General features: G+C 29.3%; 1 protein-coding gene across 1 annotated transcript in view; it reads left to right on the top strand.

Moving 5' to 3' along the window:
- Positions 1-25,557, top strand: part of LOC113367390 (facilitated trehalose transporter Tret1-2 homolog) — a 51,655-nt gene extending 26,098 nt beyond the window's left edge. The window contains exons 3-6 of the mRNA XM_026609002.1: positions 7,696-7,831; positions 10,280-10,488; positions 17,590-17,856; positions 24,742-25,557. Coding sequence (XP_026464787.1) covers positions 7,696-7,831; positions 10,280-10,488; positions 17,590-17,856; positions 24,742-25,557 — 1,428 coding nt within the window. The remainder of the gene's footprint in view (positions 1-7,695; positions 7,832-10,279; positions 10,489-17,589; positions 17,857-24,741) is intronic.
- Positions 25,558-27,118: the final 1,561 nt, after the last annotated feature.

The following is a 27,118-nucleotide window of genomic DNA, read 5'->3' as shown; positions in this document are numbered from 1 at the left end:
TTTAACATATAAATGACGTCCATTTTGACCCAAAGCTTATGAACGAATTGGTTCATTTAATTTGGTTTATTATGTTTTTTGTGTTTTCCAAATAATTTTTGGCTGGTTTATTTACAGAAAAAGAGTCAAATGGAGCCCCGAAACGTATGGAACTCTAACAGTTTTGTTGTTTTTATCTATTTTCTATCGCATCTGATATATTTGTTACATATTAATAATAGCTATAATTAGTATTAATTCTACAATATTTATCTAACTATACAAAGTGTACGTGAAATATCAGTAAACGGGACTTCTCTATATAAAGCAAAGTGTATGGAAAACACGCCAGTTAGTGTTTGTGTTTGTGGTAACTCATTTATTTGCTTCTATTGATATAAAAAAACTCACTACAAAAAACCTTTCATTACAATAAATAAATACTTCTTATTAAAATAAATTTTGCAAATCATTCGTATATATCATGTAAACAAATCTAATTAGCATTGCATAATAAGCCAGGCACGCTTGTTTTGCGCTTTGAATACCAAAACGAAATCAGGAGAACATAATACAAATTTGTAAATATAATTAATATAGTTTATACTTGCCTCTATCAGCTGTTAAATAACATCGCAAAAATGTCGGCTTTCTAATTGGCATTGCAAATAGTGTTTGATTAATAAATTTTGGTATGTAAATAGTCCAAGGTTACGATTGTTAATCAGCGGTTCTATTGGCGGTTTCGAAAATGTATGGGATGGAAGATAGAAGTATTCTTAATTTTGTAAAATGGGTTTGAATATTTGTATTCAATGGTGTCATTTTAATGTCAGCAATATTATCTGAATATATTTAAAGATCCTAATAAGACTACTTACGAATAAATTTTCTCCACTACAAGAACTATTCTTCAACCACTAGAAGTATCTATTACTTCGAATTGCCAATTTCTAATTAAATTTATCTAATATTTTTTATTAGATAATTTATTATTTATTATATATTATTTAGGCACATTAGTGCAATGGATTTAGCCATCAAATATTAAGTTCATCATGTTAATAAATACCTGGACAAATGTTGACTTACAGAAATAGAAATTCGCCCTTAATAGAATAGTTAATTAACTTTCCGTAGGGTAAGTTATTGAAATCGACCAAAAATCGAAATTTAAATTTTTTGCATATCTTCACGTTTAGAAGGTTTCTGAATATTTTGGAAAATATATTTATATTCGGCAAAAAAAAAATTTTTTACTAAATTTTATTCTTCGAATATTTAATTATGGTACGGAAAGTTCCACTAATTTGCTAAGACTTAATTATAAGAATTTTTTAAAATTATTCAATATGTATTATTTTACTAATTATAATATTGATTATTAAACATTTTTTCTATTGATGGTATTTGAACAAATTTAGCTGCTTTTATATTAAATTTTAACGCTTAGAAGACCTATAATTAACACAAATTTTAAAATCAAATTTTGTTAAAAATAATGTTTCAGTTCTTCAATTGTTTGCGTGAAGTACACGAATTTTAAATTTTCATTATCAATGAATGCTAATATAATGATTTACATTATTAACTTGAAATAGGTCAAATCTAACCCTGGCCTTTTTTCAGCACATTTTTGTGCAGAATTGTTTATTATTATAACAGACGATATATATGTTACGTACTTTACTGAATAAAAGTATGGTGAGGATACTAATTAGGTTTCTGTCGTATACATAAAATGTTTAGAGCGTTTTTCTATTATATTACATATAATTTTGTAGAGTAGATTCTCTACACTATTGCTAATAAAATTAATTGAATATTTAGTCGACGTAATTTTCTTATTGATTTATTAATTAAGATTAATTTTCCGCGTTTTTTTAATATAGTAGAGTGCCCACAATCAAGATATCATATTCTAAAAGACATTCGCTCTCATTAAGACCACACTTTAGTTTGTAGAAGTTTGTAAAACTGTGGATATTATGTTTTATGAAAGTACGAATTAACAAATATCATCTATTTTGCTTAATATAAAATTCGTTTTTTGCTTATAGTAAAAAAAAAATCTATTTAATTTATTTAAGATTTTTTTGCACCTAATAACACATAAAATATTATGGTAATGCAAATACAGATTAAATTAAAATTAATATTCTTGTAGAATTTTGGTCCAAAAACTCATCAGTACGACATTTAACACATTTCTTTCTTTGTCTTTTTAATATTATATTTAACAAACATATAATGAATGATCATTGAATGAATTCAAACCTAATAAAATTTATCATTGCCGTATGATCCTCATTGTATCTTTACTGCTCAATGAATAATTGTTATTATAGATAATTTAAAAAAAAAAGTTGGCTGAAAAGCTATATGGTTGTGGTTCCCAACCTGGGGGTAAAACGGAGGGGTAAAACGGAGATTCTAGAGGGGTAACAAGGGATGGCATCAAATAGTATTAAAATATCAATAAACAAAATAATAGTAGGGTAAACAAAATAAAGGAAAGTTCTATGTTTGCGCTGCAAGTGGACGAGTCCACAGATGTATATGGATTCTAACTATTGGTATATTAGCTATTGAAACTTTAGAAAGAAGTTACTTTTAGAAGGGAAAAAATGTTTTTAGAAATATAATGTAATATTGAACAATAACTACCTTTCTAAAAGCTATTTTCTTTTAAGTTATATCGAAACAATAGTATTGCGATCCTATAATTTTATAATGATTCGATTTTTCAAAATCAGATTTTTCGGTTGTGCTGTATTTTAATATACATTTTAGTACAAATAAACTTTAATATTTGCTTTTGCAAAACGCGTGTTCAACCAAAGTCACAAGTTTTATCTAAATCAATTTATAATAAAAAATTATGTAAATAAGCCGCAGAATCTGATGTTTAATAGAAATATGGAAATAGTAGTTGAATAACTCGTGTAATGAAAATAAAATCTTAATATGAATCATCTATATTGCCGAATGAATTTTGTTAGAATATATAGTTCCTGACAATACTAATTACAATAAAATAATAGTTTTTGGTTTTATCTAATCATAAAATTTTTATAATTCATATTGTGAACATTTATAAAAGTTGTATTAAGAAAAATATTACAATTTGCCCTAATAGAATGAAAAATGGAGAATAGCACATCTTGCAAATGTTTTGCCACATATTTTATTAATTGTTTTGATTTTAAGATTTGTGTAAAAAATAAGAAAACGTATGAATGGTTTTAGCTACTTCTAAAAATTTTATTTTATTTATCATGCTTACTATTACTTTAATTTTTGATTACATGTATATATTAGGGCGGGACACAAAGGTCCAATTTGATTTTCAGCAGTTATGTTGTGAAAACGAAACCAACTACAGCACAATAAATAATACATTTTAAATAACTATGATTTTTTTTGCTATTTTCCAAAATATTGTCACCTAGTCGTTTTTGCCCGAAAAAGAGACAGCCAGTGAAGGACAAAGAAATCCACCTTCTTTTTATGATTTTAAAAAAGATTTTATTTAATAATATCTATAATATTTTAATCAATGCGATGCAGTGTCATTATTAGGTTGAACAATATAATAATATTGAAAATTATAACTTAAATATGTATTATACAAAACTAACATAAATGTCAACTTTTACTACTATCATAAATCTTGCTCTGGTATATGTATTTATTATTTATGTTTAATTTATCATAGCCAGATTCATTGTATGCTATCAAAGTTTTTTGAATCATTCAAATCGGATGCTTACTTCTCCCAAAAACTGCCATTTTTTGCATTTAACGTTTAACTCTATATCTCTTAAACGGCTGGACTTGCCTTTGCCAAAATTTAATCACCATTTTTCCTGATGTTATAAATCGAATATTTTTCAGATCATTCAAATCGGTTGATCTGTTCTCTTAAAATCTGACATTTTCAGCACTTTTTGCTCCATATCTCTGAAACCGCTGGGCCTGTCTTCGTCAAAACTAACCGGCTCACAATATGAATCGAATGTTTTCTGAACCATTCAAATCCGTTAATCCGTACGAAAAATTGTCTCCACACATACGCACGCACACTCACATATACACACACACATACATCCTTTTTTTTATGATCTCATGGCTGACTAGATTGCCACATCACTCTTGTGTTAGAGAAAATAGTTATAGACTTGTGGTGTATGGCATCGACATCGAAAAATTTGTATCCACACACACACACACATACACACAGATACACACATACATCCATTTTTTCTAAAGTATGGCCAAATGTTCAGAAACCTCTGAAATGTAAAAATATATAAAAAATTTCATTTTCGATTTTCATTGCGATTACTAAAACTTGCTCTACGGGAAGTTAAAAACCTATTTTTTTCTTTATTTTAATAATTAACTCTTATACCGAGGGGTATGATACATCATAGGTATGATACATCTTAGTTTGAATGCAATAGTAGACGATTCAATTTGTCAAACAAAGGTGATGAAATACAAACAACACATTGTCTTTTGTCTTGAACCATTCTTATATTTCATTTAGTTCAGTTTGAGAAGCAATGTCATACAATGTACACAAAACAAAATAAACTAATAAACTAAAATGTGTACCAACTCCTACCATGTGTGTGTCATTAACGCATCGTTAACTATGACGTGGATTTTTTTGAAATGTATCCAATCAACAAGTGATCTATTACAAACTGTCGGCTTCTTTGGGTACATCATTTGATTCCAATTGAATCTTTATTAATCACTATTATATCAAACAATGTTTAGAAATAGATTGATGTTATGCAATATGACAATGGAGAGTTTGGTAAATTTTTATGGCATCTTATAAGATAATATAAGATGAACATACAAGACTCTTATAAAATGCACTTAAAGCTTTTTTGTTTTGAAAGGGGTGAAATTAAAGTAATATACGTTAATTTATAACGTAATATACCGTAAAAAATTAAAGTGATATTTTAAGGAAAATTGAATCCAAGTGGTATTTTGCATTATTACAAGTTGCTACCTGATATATGTTGATATATCGACTTTTAATTAGAAGTGCAACTTTCAAAATCGTGACAATAGGAATTTGAAATTTACACCTTCCTATATTTCAAACTTTATTGTGTTATATATGGCAATGTATTAATTATCTACTCATAGGGTACGTTATTATGATCGTCTAAAAATCGAAATTGAAAATTTATGCATATCTTCACGTTTTGAAGGTTTCTGAACATTTTGGCTGGATGCGTGTGTGTGTATGTATGTATAGATACATTTTTTCGTCCTCGTTTTTGGGCGCACGGATCAACCGATTTGAATGTTTTAAAAAATATTTGATTCCTATTGATATGGAGATGTGCTGATTGGTTTTCGTCATAGGCAGGTCTAGCCGTTTCGGAGATACGGAGCAGAGAGTGCAGAAAATAGAAATCGAGTTTCTGAGAGAACGGAGTATTCGATTTGAATGATTCAAAAAACGTTCAATTCGAAATGATGGATAGAAATGGTGATTAGGTTTTAGCAAAGGCAGGTCTAGCTATTCCGGAGATACGGAGCTGAATATGCAAAAATGTCAGAGTTTCAATTTTTTTCTAATTTACAAAAAAAAAGTTTTTAAGTAAATTGGGCCATACACTTACCCACTCTTTTACGAAGTTAAATTATTATTTATTATATTTGTGTTAAAAAACGTAGAAATATTCAATCAATGAATTTATGAATGATGGAAATGAATAATCAATGCTTTTTTGTATTTTACTTTTTCGCATACTATTAAAATTGAATGCAAATGAAATTTTTGGTATACTGATTAACGAAATCTTAGAACTTTGAAGAAAGAGTTATTTAATATTCAAATTCAAATAATATTTTATCATAGTCAGCTTTTTTTGAAAACGGGCCAATCGATCGATACAAAAGATTCAAATTACATATCTACTCTACAAATTAGTAACGCATGAATAAATTGTACTGCTATATAATTATTTTTTGAAATACAAACAGAAATATTGATCAAAATATTTACTTCTTCATATTCAAATATAAAATCAATTTTTAATAGTCATTATTTGAAAAAGCTATTTCACACTCCAATGAACTCAACGTAACATCAAGACATGTTGACATAAATGGATGGAAAATTTGGAAAAACTGCCTTACACAATTTGTCGAAAACTGTTGCATTTTAAAGCTTGTTTTTTATTTAAATCAATGTATGAATTATACGTAGATTATTTTTTACTATAAATTTGCATACAAATTTCACCGTAAATTATGAAAATTTTAGGTGTAATTTGTTACTTTTTTGAACAATATGGCATAAAATTTAGCGTTTAAGGTTCAGTAATATTATTGAATAAAATTAATTTATATGAGCGTCTAATTCACAATAAAAATATTTACAGAACACTTAATAATCGGTAAATATAGTATTTACCGGTCAATTCATAATTGTGTTCTTAGCATTTTTTTTAAATTTGTGGATTGCTTAAACATGAGTCTATAGTTTCACAGATATATTTCAAACTATCTCATCCTTAGAAGAGTCTCTACCTTTATTATTGCTTTTATGAATTATGTACGCATTGTGATTTTGTTTAACGGTATTAAGGGGGTTGTTCTTTTTTTGTTACAAAAAATGCAAGATATTTGTTTTTGTTTTTCTCGAAATGTATTTATCATAGAGACATGCGGTTTTTTTTAAACAAAAATTACAAAGTCATAGAATATTACGTGATTTTCTTCTTTTTTTGCGCCGTCATTTTTTAACCAGGGGGCGCCAAAGTCGGTCTTGCAAAATCGATCTCTTTTGCGGTGCCACAGATAAATCTGTTGCGCATCGCCCGAAACAAAAAAAAAGAAACTACGTTGAAGAAGAAGTTTGAATCCAGTCCCCCTACCAAAATGAAAGAAAAACAGCAAGAAGGAAAAAAATGGCAGCTATTTTAAAAAAAAGTGTCCAAAAAGGCCTTTTTTGGGGCGAGAAGCTTCGCAAATTTTTTTTGCGTAATGTTATCAAGTTGTTTGAGGTAGGGGGACTAGGTATTGCAGTGGTGAACAAATTAAAAAAAATGCAAGTCGATCCGACTTGTAGTTTTTTTTAATTTGTGGCACCGCATTGAAAAAAGTCAATTTGAGAAAAACGTATTTAAAGTTTTTAATATAATGTACTAAATACACCATTTAATTTAATGTACGAAATACACCATGGTGTTCAAAGATGCTGACACATTAAAAAGGTCATGTGCATGAGGTATTATAATGAAAAAGAGGCAGCTGGCATACAATAGCTCGCGGAGCGATAAAAAACGCTTTCAGAGGATCATACATATAGAGATAAATATATCTATAACTTCGTCAAAAAAATAGATATTGAGATGATTTTTTTTTTAAATAATTCTAAGGTTTTTAGCTTTCATAATATCAAAAAATCTCAAAACCGAAACAAAGAAAAATAAAAAAAGAACAACCCCCTTAAACAAGATACATTTATTACATTAATTAAATATCTCATTAAATAAAAAACGTATTGGTTTTCTATTAAAAACCCAGAAACAATCCGGTTACTTGACGTAAATATTGTTTATCACATTATTAGTTAATGTGTTGATGAAATGGTAATTACTTAGTTTACCACAATTTATCTCGAATATTTATTAGTTTTCAATTGAATAGAATAATATTTTAATGGATTTTTTCTAGTGCTACGTAACTGGGGCGGTTTTGCTGCTTGCTGCAGCTTGTGGTATGCCAATTGGTTATTCGGCTGTTTTGCTGCCGCAACTTCAAGAAAGGAATGACTCCTTGGCAACAGATGCTGATATGGGCTCCTGGATTGGTAAGTTATACTACAATGTGTTAGTAAACTCGGAAAATATTCTTTTACTTGAATATATCTTTAACATTAAAATTGCTTTGTAGTTTATTTACTTTTAGACAATTTTAATCTATAATATTGCAAATTGGAATCGTTTATTTAGAAGTAAGAAGTATTCTCTTTTAGGCCTAAGAATTACAATATGATTGTGTAAATGGTATTGTATGAATAGTTTCAATATTCACACTCAACCAACTTTAATTTTCTTGAAAAAATATTTGAGAAACAAAGCTAAGATGTCTACAGCTAATAAGCCAAGGCAAATTTGATATTTAGATTTTTAATCTAAAATTATTCTGCTAATCACAATTTTAGGTATTTGCTGAGCTTACGGAAAAACGGTTAAGATTATAAGACCCATATTATGCGGATAAATGGAAACAATTTTTGCTCATCGCATATATAAATTAATTAGATACTATAACGATATTTTATTTATTTTATATTTTTTTAATTTTATTCCAAACTTTGATAATTTTTTATGATTAAACCAATAAATCAATAAATCCATGAATTCGATAACCACACAAATTATCATCAAAATCGTCGAACAAATTTGAACCATTAAATAAATTTCAGTTAGTTGTTGCAAAAAAATTACATGCTTTTTCCAAATTCAGGCTATTCAGAACGAATTGAAACAATTTCTCCGTCTTAGTAATATTCAACGTATAATATAAAAGCTAAAGTAAATACATACAATTATTTTTTAAGTCTTTGCTTAAAGCTATGACTTGAAAATAAATTAAATTTTCATTTCCCATATATATGAAATATATACTTTGTTTATATCAGCTTACGTTAAATATACAATTCGTTAAGCCCGAATTGTTTCTAAATCTTTTCTGGAATAGACCGACTCGTCAAAAGCACGTTCTTGTAAACTTCTGTCAACAAAACGTTACATCTACTGCAAGTTGATTAAATTACGAATGTTTTCGTGTGTTTACTTATTTCTTACAAATCAATCATGAAGATTAAAGGAATAAATGGAAATACTGCCAAATTTTACCGACATTCACAGCAGTAGTAGTAGAATAGGGGAGCTAGTTTTTTTTAAATCATCTTGGGAATCACTGGTTATATTTCTACGAAATGACGATGAATAGATGCTGTAACTATTCCTCTATCTAATCAAGTAAAAATAATTTTCAAAAATTCATTATTTCACAATTAATTAAGTTCTACAAAAAAGTGATTTACCCCATTATTGAGGATAGTTGTATTTATAAGTGAGCAAGTGGTGTCGATAAAGAAAACGACAACAAAATCTCTAATCATTTATTTTTTGTTTATTTTTAACTGAATTGAAATCTTTCTAAACACATTTCTTCTGCAACATATCCTACATGTGCTCACAATTTACAAATGATACGCTCTATCGTCTATCCAATCTACTTAAGGGGCACAACTAGTGTAACCGCCTAAATAAAATGTGATTTTTGAGAATTTATATTAAAAAACCTACTTTATCAATCATTTCAAAATTTTAGGAATATATTTACACATGTTTTAAGAATACATAGTAAAATTTTTGAAGAAAAAAATTAAATATTTTTTAAGTTATCGTCGATCTCCAACGGCGCGACAAAAGAAAGGCCCTTCACTGCTGCAGTGATTCCGGCCTTCTACGTTGATGAAATTAAAAAAAAAAATCTCGTTAAACTAGATAATATTGTCTGTAAAATGAACTACGATAAAGAAAAAAATCAAAAATTGACAAAATGACGGCGTTTTTTTTTAAAAAAAAAAAGTCGAATTTGGGCTGCCAAAATTCCAATTTTAATCCGATCAAAAAATTGATAGTTTATTTTACGGAGAACTATATATAGAACATGTAAAAAAATTCGATAGTGATCGGATCATTTGTTTTTGAGTAATCGCTGCACCAGATTCGGAAAATGCTGTTTCGAGAAAAACGCGTTTAAAGATAAAATGATCGTTATACTATAACTCAACTGTAACTCAAAAACTATTTAAGATATCGATTTAAATTTTGGTATGTTTTTTTTAAAGGTATGTATAACCTATCGAAATATGGAAAAATTGAAAATTCGATTTTTTGAAAATTTCACACTAGTTGTGCCCCTTAATGATAGTACATATATTAAATGAAATATAGTTCACGACCATCAGGCCTACAGAAAGACTGACGATCCATCCCAATTTTTACCCTTATGGCTGTTGACTTTCTAAAAAACTAGAATGCACCCACTAGAACTCAGCTACATATTGGTATAATTCCAAATCTAATTATTTTCTATATATAAACTTATTTTTACTTCAAAACATTTCAATTTTGTAAACATTCTTCTTTTATTTACATAGAACATTTCTCTATTCAATCATTAATTATAACAAAGTAACTGAGAATAAATAAATAAATAAATCTACTTTTCTTGTTTTCAGCATCTGTGCATTCTCTGGCGTCTCCAGTTGGGTCATTTCTTTCGGGTTCTCTAATGGACCGCTGTGGCCGACTGAGGGCATTGCAGATCTCGGTCGCTCCACTCATAGGAGGTTGGGTATTGCTCGGATGCGCTCCTTCGCATGCTGTCTTACTGGCCGGAAGACTTGTGGCTGGATTTGCTGTCGGGCTGATGGCACCACCATCACAGGTAATAATTATATCATTAAAGTTACAATCATGGAAATTAGCCTGAATCTGAATTCTAAGGAATTGATTACTCGGTTCAATAAATGCGTCCAAATCAGTCTATTAGTGATGGTCTATTAGTTTTTGGAAGAAGTAAATCAAAAGGGAATTGTTCTGGTGTTCCAAATGGAAATAGTGTTTATTTGGCACACGAATTTTAAATAAACAAATCTTTGACGTAAACGTAACTTATTGTTACCAACTTCTGGATTCCATGATCCCAATAACTTGAAACCTGTGTTTCGGAAACAAATCACAGGAGCCTTATTGGCAATTATATCATCACCATATTTTTTGAAAAGTTGTGCTTTCTCCGTTCTTATGTGTAGGCGGTAATTACCTTCAATCTTTCTCATTAGTTTGTCAACACTCTTTAAAATTCTGGTCGAGATAAGAGTAAGAATATACTACTTTGCAGTATCTCGTTAACATATATAGGGGAGACTGGGTACAGTTGTGCCAGGGTAAGGTAGTGACATTTGTCGTAAAAGCTAAACTATACTGAAATGTTTAAATTACCATTTAATTTAGTGTTCTCGTAGCTAACTGGTAAATTTAAAAAAATTATGGCTTATTAAAAAAAAAGTGGCACAACCGCACCCAGTCTTTCCCCCATATAAAACATAATATATTCCTAACATTTCGAAAATTTGCTTTAATTTTTATGTAATATACTAACATACAGGTAGAGTGGACTAAGTGACATTCTTATCATTTGAGCAAGTTGCGTGAACGTCTCGATATCTGCAAATATTTTATTTAGTCAATAAAAAATTATATTTAGCGTATAGTTTTTTAATTGCTACAAAGGTTTTCACAAATAATTTTGTCAAGGTTACGAATAATCAATTATATTAACACTTTTCGGTCGAATTAAATTTGGAGATCGCTATCGTAGTACTCGAAATTATTTTCCGTCGATAGAGCAGAACACAGTTTTTAGGTTTAGGGTGTGCCAACAATATTAAACCATTATCTAGTGTTATTTTTGTATAAAAGTTATGTTATAATTATAATTTCATTTTATGATGTATGAATGCAACGATTTGAATAGTAACTTGCCGTGGTGGTTAGATACATACCACCGAAAACGGTTAAAATACCTAATATCCAAACAATTTTAGCATTATCCTGATGTTTTACGTAGATAAAAATATGTCTGCATTTCTAATAGTTGGTTTGAGTAATGTGTTGCAAATTGGCAATCCTCTCGTTAAGTATTCTTTTTCGAGTTAGAGTTTAACTCAACTCACGAACCCAAATATTATTGTTATGAATTTATCTGTAAATAAATAAATAAATGAAGAAAATAATAAATATGCAAACGCCAGCGTGACCTTCTTTTCGTTTGTCCACCTTGAATTAAAAATAATCTATGGGCATGGCGTAGCCAGGTTATACTTTACTAATATTACAACAAACTGCAATTAAGATGCACTATTTAATAGGAGGTGATAGTCGGCAAAACAAATATTTAAAAAAATTAGAAAGCTGCCTTCCTTGTGTTTAGAAATCTGAAAGCATATCATTAAGTTGTAAGAGCACGACATCTGCTTCTATATGAGTACTATCTCCCTGTATTCGACATGATGTTATTCCTAGAAAATATCAAAAGCGAGAAGAATCTCATTAGAAAATTTAAAAAGCAAGAATATTTCTTTCTCTGCAAGAGCAGTTTGTTTATTTTGGTAGGATCTTCAAGATTACAGATTCAAGTTTTAAATCTGGACCTTAAGAAAGGTATCGAGTTTCCAGGGTTAAGGAAACCGTAAAAGAAACATTATTCTTTTTATATATAAATTGTTTATAGTTTTCAAATGAAGTTTTTCCAAATGCTTTTGAATGCGAATGAATGATCTATATAAAGGTGCTGGATGATTTTTATTTTCTTTATTTTTTTTCTCAAAATACTACCAAGTTATAAATTATAACCACTTTTGAGACATTTACAATTAGGATAATAATATTTTAATTACTAATTATTGTAAATTTTCAACTTCAAGTTTGTTTCTTTGCAAGTTTTTAGTAGAGTTAATTGTTACTAATTTCATTTATTATCATTTATTTTACATATTATCATGGACATTGATTATAAATACTTTTATTATATCTATGCTTATAGTTTACGATTTAATACAATCACGGTTAATGAAATTTGATAACTTGTTTTAAATTAGTATGTGCTTGCAAATCATTTATGCCATGGAATATTTGGAAAGGAAAATAGTGACACAAACATATATAATAAAGTTTATGCTGAATTAAAAATTTAAAATACACTAAATAGTACTATTTATATCAATGCTATTTGTAAACAACAACATATAATACGCGTTTTGTAATTAACGGAAATCACAATGTGATATGAAGAAAATGAAATGATAATTTTTAATATTTTATCATTTGATGTTACGCTTAGAAGCATATAATTTTATATATTTCATCGTCGTGTGCTGTTCATGAATAATTTTATTATGTGGGTGGTACGTCGACCTCGTCCCGAAGAAAGTTTTCCATTGTTTTCCTTTATATATTCGCGATCGTTTATATTTGTCTTGTTAAATCTTTGATGTCTTCTATAAGTGATGTTGAAAAAGATTAATAACATGCTCTACTTTTATAATATAACTTTCCGATGTTTTCATAAAAAAACGATTCGCTAATTTTATGATGTTTCAAGCCAGTTTCTTCGATGTTTCAAGCCATTCTCAATCGAATCTGATTCGATGTATCCCGATGAAGACTATCGTTTCTGAGTTGTGTGTGACGATCGGCCGAGCCGTTTTTTTGTAATTTGGAAAAAAGTGTTAAATTTTTCGTTCACATTTAAACTCATACTACCGAATCGATTTTAAAAAATCAAAAACTGTTCGAAAGATATTAGTTGGGAATGATACTGATTACTCCTAAGTGAAAATCTACCGAGCCGTTTTCTTGTAATTAACTGTTGAAAAAAAAATTAAGCCTATTTTTATGGAACTTTTTGGCGATATATATCATGGTCTTATAGAACTTACTGAAATATTACGGCCTTACGACAAGTAGTTTTATTTTAAAAATTTACCGATGTTTGAGAAAATGAGTAATTTTTTCGACGTTCGTTAAAATTAAAATTAGACGATTTACTTAGTATAACGATAGAGTTCTTAGTCTTAATGACCGTACTAAACCATTAAAGTCCTACGGTAATGGGTTCAATTTTAAAAATTGTTGATTTATGAAAATTTGCTTTCAGAAAATACTCCGAGTTAATGTGTTCGTTTGTTTTCAATTATGTGTAATAAATCTACTCGGAATACTTTTAATCACTCATAAATTAATTTATTTTTTATTGATTAAGTCGATTATTTACATATATCCATAGTCGTTTGTTTACACATATCGGGAAATTCATGTAACTTGTCTCAAGGCAAACTACCAATACCAACCAGTTCATTATAATTTTTATATTTAATTTTTTTTCACTGGAAACAATAAAATTATCTGTTCCGTACATTTAATTGTCCATTTCAAAAATATATACAAATTAATTCCTTCATATATCCATATCAATACCTGTATTGGAATCGTAAACTTACTTTACTATTCTCATCGCTAGTAACATCAAATTTATCAATATTGTAATAATTTATCAAAATTTAATTATTCAAACACAAAATATATATGTGAAGTATATCAATCATTCGTTTGTTGTTTCATTTGCATAATTAATGATGAGTAAGTACATAGCTGATTTAGATTAATGTTGTTCTAATCGAGCTTGATGAATATTTTTAGTACAATATTAATATAATAAAATGTTTTAACCCCAATATCATTGGTTCGTACTTTGTCAAGTTCCAACTCACCAATCCTCATAAATAAACAGCCTCATTTACCAAATTTATCAATATTTTTCGAAAACTTAAAATTAAGAAAAAACTAGTGGTGTATGGCATTGTGCCTCAAGGAAAATTGCTGGAACTTCGCGAACCGATAATTAAATTTTTTAACAAAGATTTGAATTTTTTGAAAAATAGATTTTTGAGAATTTTGAAATTTTTGGAAAATATTGACTTTATAAAAGCAAATATTAGCCGCTGCACTCACATGTAAAAAGATGAAACCAATAAATCAGGTTCAATCAGCTAATATCTTACATTTGTACTTTTACACAGGTAATGACACCAAGTCTCTTACATAAATTTATCAATAATATTCAAAAACATATATTAAATAAAATAAGTCAATTGTGCCACAAAGTATTCAATAGACGGTGCTGTACACTTGGTAATCTAGCCTTTCTATACAATGTTCTCTTGAAGAATTTTGAAAATAAATACTTCGAAGTTTATAATAAGATTAGTTTTGATTATAGCAAATTCAAGATATTTTAAGATACACTATTGTTCTTTAATTAATAAGTGTTTTTTTTTAAAAAACAAAACTAATTTATTCTTTCTCAAGCTGCCTCTCCTAAGACACTGTTGCACTATATATATCGCACCATAAAGCTAATGTAATAATACATACCTCTTCATAATCGTTTAGTAGATTTAATTTCTTTAATTCCGATTGACTGATTGATGACATTTTAATTTTTTATCGCGTGTTTGTGAGGGAACTAATTTTCATTGGCATTGTTCATAACTCGCGTGTTTATCAATTTTGTGATTATAAAAGCATATGTCATTTCTAGACTGACTAATCGTGGGAATACATTAAGCTCGTGTAGTCATATCAATTAGAAAATTCTGAATAATTTTTGTTATCATTAGGTATAATATCAACATTTTTGATCGATCGGAATATTTAATGACCAACGCTATTTCAAACAAATCTCTTAATATTTTTAATATGTATAAGTAATATCCGGCGTAACAATAATTATAGATTATGCAGGAATCTTCATATATTTTATAGTATTGCTTCCGCATGTAATGAACGGAGGTATTTCATAATATTTTTCGTTCAGAACGCTTATTATCAAATTCATATAATTACAGTGATTTGAATGGAATTTCAAAAAATTAAATAAATTTATTTAAATAGTACACGAGTATATTAAGTTTTAAGCCTGTTGAATAAAATCACTATTTAAAAGAAATGCGCCATAAATAAGCTCTGATGGTAGTAAAACTCTCATGATACTCCTGCCATACGCTTTCATGATGCAAATGGATCATGTAATTGTTAATCATAATTTATTTTTAGAACTTTAATTTTTTCTCTGCCCGATAATTCAAATCCCCTATTTTATGTTATAAATTTATACCTGAATCACTTGAAAATAAAAAAAATCAATATGAAATAAGATATATGTATGAGTAAAGTCGTCTTTGGCATTTAGTTGATATTTTTTCGATAACGGCCGCAACGATTTCAATAATTTGGTAGAGCTAAAGAACTTGAGCTTGACTTGATTAGATGAATTTGCAAGCTAATTGGTTAATTGGTTTGTTTATAATTATCAATCAAATGGAAAATTTGATACAGAAAATATCTGGACAAATTAAAAAAAAAATAAAACCAGTGAATCTGTTTAAGTTAGGAAGTAAGCTGAAAGATTTGGTAATGTTTTTAAATTATAGTCTTTCCGAAATCAGGTCCACAAATCAATGATTCCCTTTTCTTCCCTTGTTTATTATTCCCATGACTAATTTATATCACATTTTATTCATTTTTATGCAATTTCTTTTCGAAACTTCTGATTTCATGTTTCCTGGTCTTGTGTTTCGGTTTTCAGACTCCTGTATTTTTTTATTTGTAAGGTTTCAATCGCCTGCATTCTTCTTTCTTCTTTCCACTACTTTTAATCCTTCTACTTCATCTTCGTCGACGTCGTGTCTAAGGCGCTTTTTTTGCTAAATGAGTCCAATTCAGTTTCCTTTCGTTTTCAGGATCATGCTTAGTAGAATCCTTTCTTAGCGCACTCTTCTCAGCACTTCTTCATTTGTTACTTTGTCTGCCCATTTTTTCTTCTGCATTGGTCTCTAACACCACATTTCAAATCTCTTCAGAAAGTTTTTGTCGGCCTTACCCAGAGTCCATGCTTCTGATCTGTACAGAGCTATGCTCCAGATCTAGTACATTATTAGTCTTTTCCACAAGTCGAGACTCGGTTTGTTCGTCAGTAGCGTTCTCTTCTTCGTGAACTCCTCTTTGGGGGCGTCCATTAATCACGTGAGCGAGTTTTTAACGGTTTTTGGACCCCTCCTCCCCTTGGTGATACATGGTGATATTCAAAATTAACCCCCCTTCCCCACTAAACATCACGCGTATTTTTAGTTACGTGATGAATCTGTAAAGTTTTTAAATTTTTTTTGAAAATGTTTTATTTTTAAAAAAAAATCAGTTTAAAAAAAATACACGTGATATCTTACTATACCCCTCCCTCCCTCAAGTGATATTTCGTGATTTTTTGTCAAACCCTCTCTCCCCCTAAAAACCTCACGTGATTAATGGACGCCCCCTTTGGCGCTTGTGATCCTTGCCCTGATCTTCCTCATGCAGCATCCGTCTTTGGCCAGGACGCTTCTTAAGTACTTAAGTGGTTTACATCTTCCAATTATCTATTTCATACTATTATCCTCAGTGGCTCGTCTCGTTTCGATATTCTCATCACTTTCGATTGGCCGATCTCCATTCGGTATCTTATATACACTTCGACGATTCTGGTCAAATTAATATATCGATTCGTAATTGACTATTTTTTTAGATTTTCATAAAATTACTTTATAAATAATTATTTTATAAATCTGATGACATGCACAGTTTCTTTGAAGAAATATATTATTCGTTGTTTCTGAATTAACAGTATTTGATATGATTTTGATTCAAGTTTTGTCGGAAAACGGTTAACATATTTAATTGAAAGATAATAGTTTGAGAAAGAAATTTTATGCTATTCTACAAGTTCAAAAAAGACAATACCCTACAATTTTGTGGTAGATTTTGACATTTAAAAACCTAACTTAAATAAAAAATCTTGATTATTTTTAATATAAAAAAATTATCTAACTTATTGTCTAAAGTCAAATACTCACTAATTGTTTTGTTTGTTGACCAATCATTTATCTTCCAGGTGTTCCTCGGCGAAATATCAGAACCCCGGCTAAGGGGGACGTTGATCGGAGCCCCATTTGTGTCATATTCTCTTGGAATTCTTCTGGTATATGCCCTGGGCAGCTCCTTACATTGGAGGGCCGTAGCTGGTGCTGCAACCGTCTTGCCAGCGCTCGCCTTGCTGGCGATGTGTTTGATGCCCGAAAGTCCAGTCTGGCTCGTTAGGAAGGAAAAGCGAAAGCGCGCCGAAAAAGCTTTGCTGTGGCTTCGAGGTGACGAGAAACTGGTAATCATTATTTATTCCCAATTTATTTCATTTTGAGTATTCTCTGTAGTTCATTAGAAATTCAAACTCACCTAAACAGTAAAATAGTAATAACATGATAGTCCAGTCATTATAGTAAGTTTAACTCCGTATTTGAGATACACCTAACAGTTGTCTCAATTCACACTCACCTACATCAGTAAATAGTAATAACATGATAGTCCAGTCATTATAGTAAGTTCACCTCCGTATTTGAGATACACCTAATAGTTGTCTTAAAATCTACATATGCTGCGTACAACCCTACCATATGTAGGTTTCGAGACAACTTTTAGGTATCAATATACAAGTTATACAGACTTACAGCTCAGTATCTCGAATTCCGAGATTCTTACCTAATTAAGCTTACATGGCTGGACTATGATGTTTCCGGCAATGTGCTTGCTTCTACCTCATACTTCAGGGTGGTCCTTAATATGGATATTTTCGAATTTTTCTGCTCCCAGTAGCTCAAATGCTACCAAATTATACCAAATCTCTATAAGTTTTAGCTCTTAATATTAACTTTAAGATAGTCCGCACTTCAACCAAAGTTTCTTATGGAAATAACATCGGAAAAATTTCATTTGTTTTTTAGAATTATATACCTTTGCGACAATAAATAAAAAACTTTGAGAAGAATATTTGTTTATTTTGATAATAAATAAAAAACTCACAACAAAAAATTGGCATATTTTATAAAATAAGTATTTACTTAGAAAGAGAAACCAAGATACTTTGGTTGGAGTACGGACTATCTTAAAGTTAAATTAGGACTAAACCTTTCAGAGATTTTTTTATCAATTTGGAAGTATTTGAACCCTTGAGAGCAAAGAAATTGAAAATATCTATATTAAGCAGCATCCTTCAGCATACAAATCATGTATTAAATTTTCAATCATTCAATCAATTTTCAAATCATCCATATTTATTTTGATCATTGATGCATGATGCATATGATTTGCTTCTTACTTTGCTATGAGTAGATAAAATAATCTTTATCTCTACAAATATTTTTTGTAATTGGTAGATTTTTTTAAAAGGCTGAGATGAAATATGAGATTTGTTTCTAAATATGAGATCAACTTCTCTTAACGTTTTAGTTAGAATGCAAGCTAAGGCTTGCACGTGCCTTAATTACAGAGAAAAAAATCAACCGCACATTATTCGAAGTTTCTTGGAATTTGGAGTTATAATCACAATAAATGTTTGAGATTTTTTTTGCTGATATATTTATATTTAAATGACGCTTACATTGCATTCATTAGTACATATTTATGCTTACAGAACAAAATGTTTAAATTGTAGTATTCACAGTGCTACTTTTCACACAATTAAAAAACATTGAAATTGCTGTAGATAAAACACACACACCATATATATAGATATGTATATATTATATAATATATATCTTTTACTATCCTAAATAATCTCTTTTATAGTGAATACTACAACATAATAAATACTGCTTGTTATAATCACAAATGAGTAATCACAATTATTCACTTCAAACTTTAGACATAATTAACAAAAAATCTTGATGACAACGAGTTATATTGATTAAATATTACACAGATATTCCTTCTTAACTATTTGCTGAATAAGGTTTAGTATTTATATATATAGTAGAAACAGTTCTGTAAAATAGTTAAAGTTTTGCTTAGTTGGTTTAATGTAATCTGTTTATGCCTGCCAACCTGACATCATTTTACCTATCTAAATGTTAGCTATCCAATGCATAAGTATTGTATAAACAATACTCATTAAAATGCAATACAATATACAAAAAATATTTTTCTAATTTCACAAAGAAGGAAATTGTAATTGGTTATTGTGACAAAAATTAGAAGAATGGAATATTTTCAATTTAATTTACATCGGAAAAAGTGTAAATGGTAGTATTATTGAGCAAAATATTAATTACAAATGGTACATGGTTTTGCACTTAGCGAGATGTTATGGATTATAAGTACAGTCACTTCATTGATAATTAAGATTAATAAGCATAGAAATAAAAAGAAAAATTTGACATGTTATTATGTTTTTCTCTTAACTAATGATAAATTAGCCCTTGCCAAAACTAATGCACGTCTCTCCATCAATAGCAATCGAATGTTTTTTGAATCATTTAAATCGGCTGATCCATGTTTTTGAAATCGTGACGAAATATTGTGACCAAACATACATACTACATACACACACATACATCCATTTTTTCTAAGGTATGCTAAAACATGTTCAAAAGGTGTTGAAACGTAAAGCTATATCAATTTTTTATATCGATTTTTCACGTTTACAATAACTTACTAGAAGTTAAAAAAAAGTGCAGCATCAGCACTGTTTATGTATTCTACATACTAGTTAAGATTTATTTAAATCATTTTTACATAAATCAACTATTGGGCTCCATTGAAAGAAACGTAGATTGTTCTATCTTTTTTTATTTTATATTCGTTTTTTATTTTAATTTATTAAATAACACCTATTAACCAGCGATTAAGAATAATAGTACGAAGATAGTTTTAAACACTAGCTTGAATTTTATTATCATGTGCACAACATATTTTAAACTTTCCATAGGGTAAGTTATAGTAATTTCAAAAAATGGAATATGAAAATTTTAGCATATCTTTACGTTTCAAATCAAAGATTTCTGAACATTTTGGCATATTTCAGAAAAAAATTGTATGCGTATGTGTATGTAATGTATGTATGTTTGGATACAATTTTTCGTCCACGATTTTAAAAGCGTGGATCAACCGATTTGAATAATTCAAAAAGCATTCGATTTGTATTGACAGGGAGACATGATGATTGGTTTTTGGCAGAAGATACGAGACAAAAACTGCCAAAAATGGTAATTCAGTTTTTGAGATAACGGAGCGTCCGATTTGAATATTTCAAAAAACATGTTACTTATATTGGCAAACGAAATTCTGATTAAATTTTTGGGAAGGCAGGCCTTGCGGTTTCGGACATCCAATGTACAAAGTAAAGAATGCCATTTGCCGATGAAAAATGATCATTAAACATATGCACATCAAATTATAGATATTTCAATAATAAGAACAAATTTTGTTTGCATTTGATCGGTTCCTTACCAATGTTTATACGTTAACTGCAACGCGGCTCTTATGCGCTTTGATATTTCGTCTCTACGCAGCTAACGCAGCGCGATTGCTTTGAAAATAGCTCAAAATTCCCAAAATATTTCGAAATATAAAAAAAATTCAATTTTTTCAAAAAGTATTTTTTGCAAAATTTTCTAAATTCTGAAAAATGTTTTTCGAAATTCTTCAATTTTGTTATCTATTTCAGAAATTTTAATTTTCATTACGGGAAGTTCCAGCAATTTGCCTTAAGGGGCACAACTAGTGTAACTGCCTAAAAAAAGGTGATTTTTGGGAATTTATATTAAAAACACTACTTTATCAATCATTTCAAAATTTTAGGAATATATTTATACTTGTTCTAAGAATACATAGTAAAATTTTTGAAGAAAAAAATTAAATATTTTTTAACTTATCGTCGGTCTCCAACGGCGCGACAAAAAAAGGCCCTTCACTGCTGCAGTGATTCCGGCCTTCTACGTGGATGAAATTTTAAAAAGAAAAATTGTCGTTAATCTAGATAATATTGTCTGTAAAATGAACTACGATGAAGAAAAAAAATTAAATTAAATTGGCAAAATGACGGCGTTTTTTAAAAAAAAGTCGAATTTTACCCAGAATTTTGATCGTTTTTGGACTGCCAAAGTTCGATTTTTGATCCGATCAAAAAATCGATAGTTCATTTTACGGAGAACTATACACCTAAGTCTGTTTTTACACGGAGATTGGTTCCAGAAGAAGCCGTGTAAAAAAAGACATTGATCTTATACAAAAATGGGTGATTTGTCCTACTCTCTAAAACCTATTAAAATTAGTGAAAAACAAGAATTCATGTTTATTTTAATAATAATTCCCCTAAATTAGTGCTATTCACATTTGCTTTGACCAGTAAAAATTGTTTGTACGCGCTAAAGGGGAATTCACTTAAATCTTTAAGCTAGTGTTCGCAAACTATCGATACTATCGATGGTATCAGACTTTTTTCTTTCATAAATACTTTTTTGTAATATGAACATACTTTGCAAAAATTAAATTTGTCAAAAAAAAATTGAGTACATAAAATTTCAAATCGTGCTAAATGGAATAAAATCGTGTAAAAAAATTAAAAATATTCAATTTTCAAACCGTGTTATATCAAAACCGTGTTATATCAAAACCGTGTACAAAAAGACCGTGTAAAAACAGACTTAGGTGTATATAGAACATGTAAAAAAAATTGATAGTAATCAGATCATTTGTTTTTGAGTAATCGCTGCAGCAAATTCGGAAAATGCTGTTTCGAGAAAAACGCGTTTAAAGATTAAATGATCGTTATACTATATACTATATATGTACTCTTTAAATGGCTGTGACTTAAAAACTCAAACTATTTAAGATATCGATTTAAAATTTTGGTATGTTATTTTTAAAGGTATAACCTATCGAATTATGGAAAAATTAAAAATTCGATTTTTTGAAAATTTCACACTAGTTGTGCCCCTTAAGGCACGATGCCATGTGCCCCACTAGTTGTTTTTTTTATTTTCGAGGTTTTTTTGATGGGCAATACCTTGCGCAGAGCTCAAAACTAATTTAAAAATAAATATTAAGATTCGAATCAGCATTGAGCGCGACTTGTGCTCGTTTTACCTACTTGACAACTATTACCATCACCGATGACGCAATGAATGGTGCGATATCTATCTATCGTTCGCCTCGAATCATGAACAAGGTCAATTACTCGGCTCATCTGTTCGTGAATTATCCACATTGTTTGTATTACATTAAGTTAACAATGCTAACAATATCTCTTCAGCGATACAAATGACCATTTAATGTATCAGCAAACAAGGCAATCATAATTATTTATCGTGTTAATTACCTGCGACAGCGGTGCCTCTGTTGTTAATATTTTTGCGCTTTAATTAATTTCAGATAACGATTAATAAATATTTAGATCCAAATTTTTCATAGAGATAAGCGGTTAATATTTGCATGTGAAGATTTAAAAAAAAAATGCTATATATAATGTAGGCGTATTTCGTTACTAAAACTTGGACATGATACAAACTCATGATACCCATTTGAAATATTTCAAATGATTTTTTGGCAAATCCTGTATTAATTTTTAACAATATATCTTATCGTATATGGCAGTATCGCTAATGGACATTCCAGGTTTTTCCTTATCATAACCCGTTAAATTATGTTAAAACAAAGTATACATTACAAGATTTACCTAATTGATTTTAGTTAAAATTGGTGATTTCACTCTCTGATAACAAAAAAATACCATTTCTACTTTAACAACAGCAAAGTCTTGTTTTTCCAAAAAGACAAACTTTGATTAATTACTGATTATAAATATAAACTAATGGTGCATGGCACCGTGCCTTAAGCCAAATTGCTGGAACTTTCCGTACCGTAACGAAATGTTCGAGGAATATTAAATGTTTTCAAATAAATTAGATTGATATAAATACAATACTGTAACATTGTCTAATATTTATAAGAATTATATATACTGAATTGCAAAGTTAAAATTATTTATTTAAAGTATATAAGTGAGCTTTAGAACTTTAGCAAGAATTAAAATTAGAATCTGAATTATTTTCGATGTGCAAAAAATATATACAAGCAATTGTTTTGCTAACAGAAGCTGAATTTTTTTTGAATCATTCAAATCGGACGCTTAGTTCTCTCAAAAACTGCAATTTTTGCACATTTAGCTCCGTATCTTCAAAATGGCTGGGCCTGCCTTTGCCAAAAACTAATAAACACTTCTCCCAATCATTACTAATTGAATGTTTTGAATATCATTCAAATCGGATACTCCGTTCTCTCAAAAACTCGACTTTTATTTTGTGCATGCTTTGATTCGTATCTCCGTAACGGCTGGACGTGTCTTTGCCAAAAACTAATCAGCACATCTCCCTATCAATAGGAGTCGAATGTTTTTTGAAGCGGTCGGTTGATCTGTGCGCCCGAAAACGTATATTTGAAAAAATGCGGACACACAAAACACAGACACAACAATTTTTTCTGGTGCATGTCAAAATGTTCAAAAACCTTCAAAAATGAAGATATGCAAAAATTATCATTTTCGATTTTTGGCCCATTACTATTACTAACCTACGGGAAGTAGGATAATATATAGGACTTCTAGGTGGAATTTACCTAGTATGAAAATATGTACTTAACATTTATTTACTTTAGATTAGTGGTACTCATCAACTGCGTTTTGTTTGAGATACAAGTGTATAGAATTACACTTCTATATTTTATTTATTGGTAATTTTTAGTTCCCGGGTTAGATCCCGACCTCGGCCATTTCGATATCAACCAGCATGGTATCAATTTTCCACTTGAGAAAGTTGCTTTTTGTGGGCATTGCTGCATGAAAAAATATTATATCAAAAGATGCTGTAGTAAAGTATAGTCATAGTATGTTGTAAGGACAACTAGTAAGTTGCAATGGCCTAAAATGTGAAAAAACTTAAATGTCCTTGTTTACTGGACATTTTAAATTGTTCATTATTTGGTTCATTTATTGTGGTGTTTACTTCATGCTTCATATTTTGCATATTGTTTGCTATATTTAATTGCTTTGCTTTAGTCGATTCTTTTATTTTTTATCATATTACTCGTGTTTGATCATATCATGTCACCTGGTGTTAATATTAATCACACATTCTCAGTCATTTTTCACTGGCATCCTTTTTTGGTTTATGATGGTCTTCATCTAATATTATAGTATAATGTTATTGTTGATTTGCAGGCGAAACGCGAATTGAGGAATTTAGAGGCTCGTGTCAGAGCTGAACTGATTGGTTCTTCGGCTGCCATGTCGACACATCAGCCACCAATATGGCGCCAGATTATGAGACCACATGTTGCTAAACCACTGTTTATCCTAAACGTATTCAATGTTCTTCAAATACTCTCAGGGACTTACTTAGTAGTTTTTTATGCAGTTGATATAATCAAAGAATTAGGCGGAGCTGAAATCAATAATCTTGCAGCTGCCAACATGACTGCTGCTGTCCGACTGGTTTTCACAATGCTCTGTTGCTATTTGCTACTTGTGATGCCCCGCAGAACTTTGGCAATCTTCTCTGGCTTTTTTGGAGGTGTTAGTGTTTTCTTCATGGGTTTATATATTATGTTCATTGCATCTACTCCTAAAACAACTGTCGATGTTTCGGTTCTCGGTATTTGTACATTAATATACATTGCTGGTAACACTGGATTGATGGTCCTCCCTGGTGTGATGATAGGAGAATTATTACCAGCCAAAACGAGAGGTGTCGTTGCTGGATATGTTTTTGCATTTTTCAACTTATCTTTATTTACTGTTGCCAAGGTTTTTCCTGAAATTTTAACAAAAATTGGGTCGCATGGAATGTTTTTATTTTTTGGCAGTGCGTCTCTTTTAGCAACTATTTTTATATTCGTAATGCTTCCCGAGACAAAAGGAAAGACTTTAGGTTATATAGAAGATTATTTTAGACAAGATAATTTTTTCTGGTTTACAAGATCTAAAGATACGAATGAAACGAAAGAGAGTACTGTAATTACTGTGAGCAAGGGATGAATTTTAAAAGCATTTTTAATGCAAATTAGTTTTAATAAACATTGTTTTAAATGTACTACATATTTAGTGTTGCAAGAAATTTATGAAAGTATCGGATTGAATTTCAATCTTGATCGTATCATCACATTCATTAGATATTAAGTAATTTTTGTGGTTTTACATACACATATTGTTGTGATTTGAATGAATGGCATTATTTTGTGATAATCACCATTTTAGTTATATTCCAATAATGGTTGATTTTGAATTTGATTATTTTGTGATATTGATTGTTTGCGGCAAGCTGTAGTTAATTGTAGTTACCACAGAAATGATCATTTTTATAGTCAACGGATAGAATTAAAATATTTTATACTAAAATACTTTCAGTGAGGATGATTATCTTTATTTTAAAATAAAGTTTTTCTTCATTGATTATCAGTATTATACGAGTTAATTGTATTTTGGAACCGGATTCGTTAGTAAATACTTGATTTTCTTGAGTTATACAAATTGCTGGTATGCATTTTATATAATATACTTTTACAGTATTTTTTGTACTATTTATTTTGAACAAAGGACAAATTCATCTATCAATGTGTGAAATAAACTAGAACTTTTCCACTATGTAAGCATCGATAAAAATTTGGAATGTATATTTTTAAATGTAGTTATTATAATATGCTAGTTAACATTTTATTTAACTCAAAAAATCGTATATTTTTGTAGAAAGAAAACGCATTCAGGCTATTGTAGAATCGCGCTTCTGGTTTTGTAGCTGAATTCATAAATAACAAATTAAGAAACATGAAAATATATTAAATATTTTTACGTTTCAAGTGTTTTTGATCATTTTGGTATATCCTAATTAAATAATATCCATATAATTGTTCAAATGCAATTTTCTGTTCACATTTTTTATGAATCCAACTAATTTGGATGAATACCGACAGGTGTGAAGATTTGATCAGGTTTTCAAAAATGCAGATACGACATTTTTCGACTTACATATCGTTAAAAATAATTAATTACGTTAGGTTAATTTCATATTATTTCTTCTGGTTCTACAATATAGAGACTATATCGATATTATTTATATTAGAAATTAATATTTCTCTAATTTCTGGTAAACTTTTAACTTCTAAATATTTTTATCAAAACTTTGAAAAAAATAGATTTTTGAATATTTTGAAATCTCTGAAATTTTTGAGAAAAAAATATTTTTTTTATTTTTTAAATTTTTATAATTCTGAATATAATAATGTGAACAAAATAAATTACCTTCAGTTTTTTTTCTCTGAATTTCATCACATTGGTTTATTCAGTTATTAACATTGACGCCTGAGACACTGTTTTCTTGAAATACGTTTGCAAAATAATTTGCATTTAAAAAATAATCAGTTTTATTTGATAGTACTATTCCGTATGAATTATTTTATGGAGAATTGAATAACTAGTGGTGCATGGTATAGTGCCTTAAGGCAAAATTTAAAAGTATTAATAGCTTTAAATTGTATTGAAAACTTTGAAAAAAATAGATTTTTGAATATTTTGAAATCTCTGAAAAATTTCGACTTTTTTG

This window comes from Ctenocephalides felis, unplaced genomic scaffold (assembly GCF_003426905.1).
Source record: "Ctenocephalides felis isolate EL2017-DRISC unplaced genomic scaffold, ASM342690v1 CF-g0.4_SCAFFOLD_01170, whole genome shotgun sequence".
Taxonomy (NCBI): Eukaryota; Metazoa; Arthropoda; class Insecta; order Siphonaptera; family Pulicidae; genus Ctenocephalides; species Ctenocephalides felis.
Note: the sequence above shows the minus strand (reverse complement) of the source record. Positions and strands in the feature narration are given on the sequence as shown.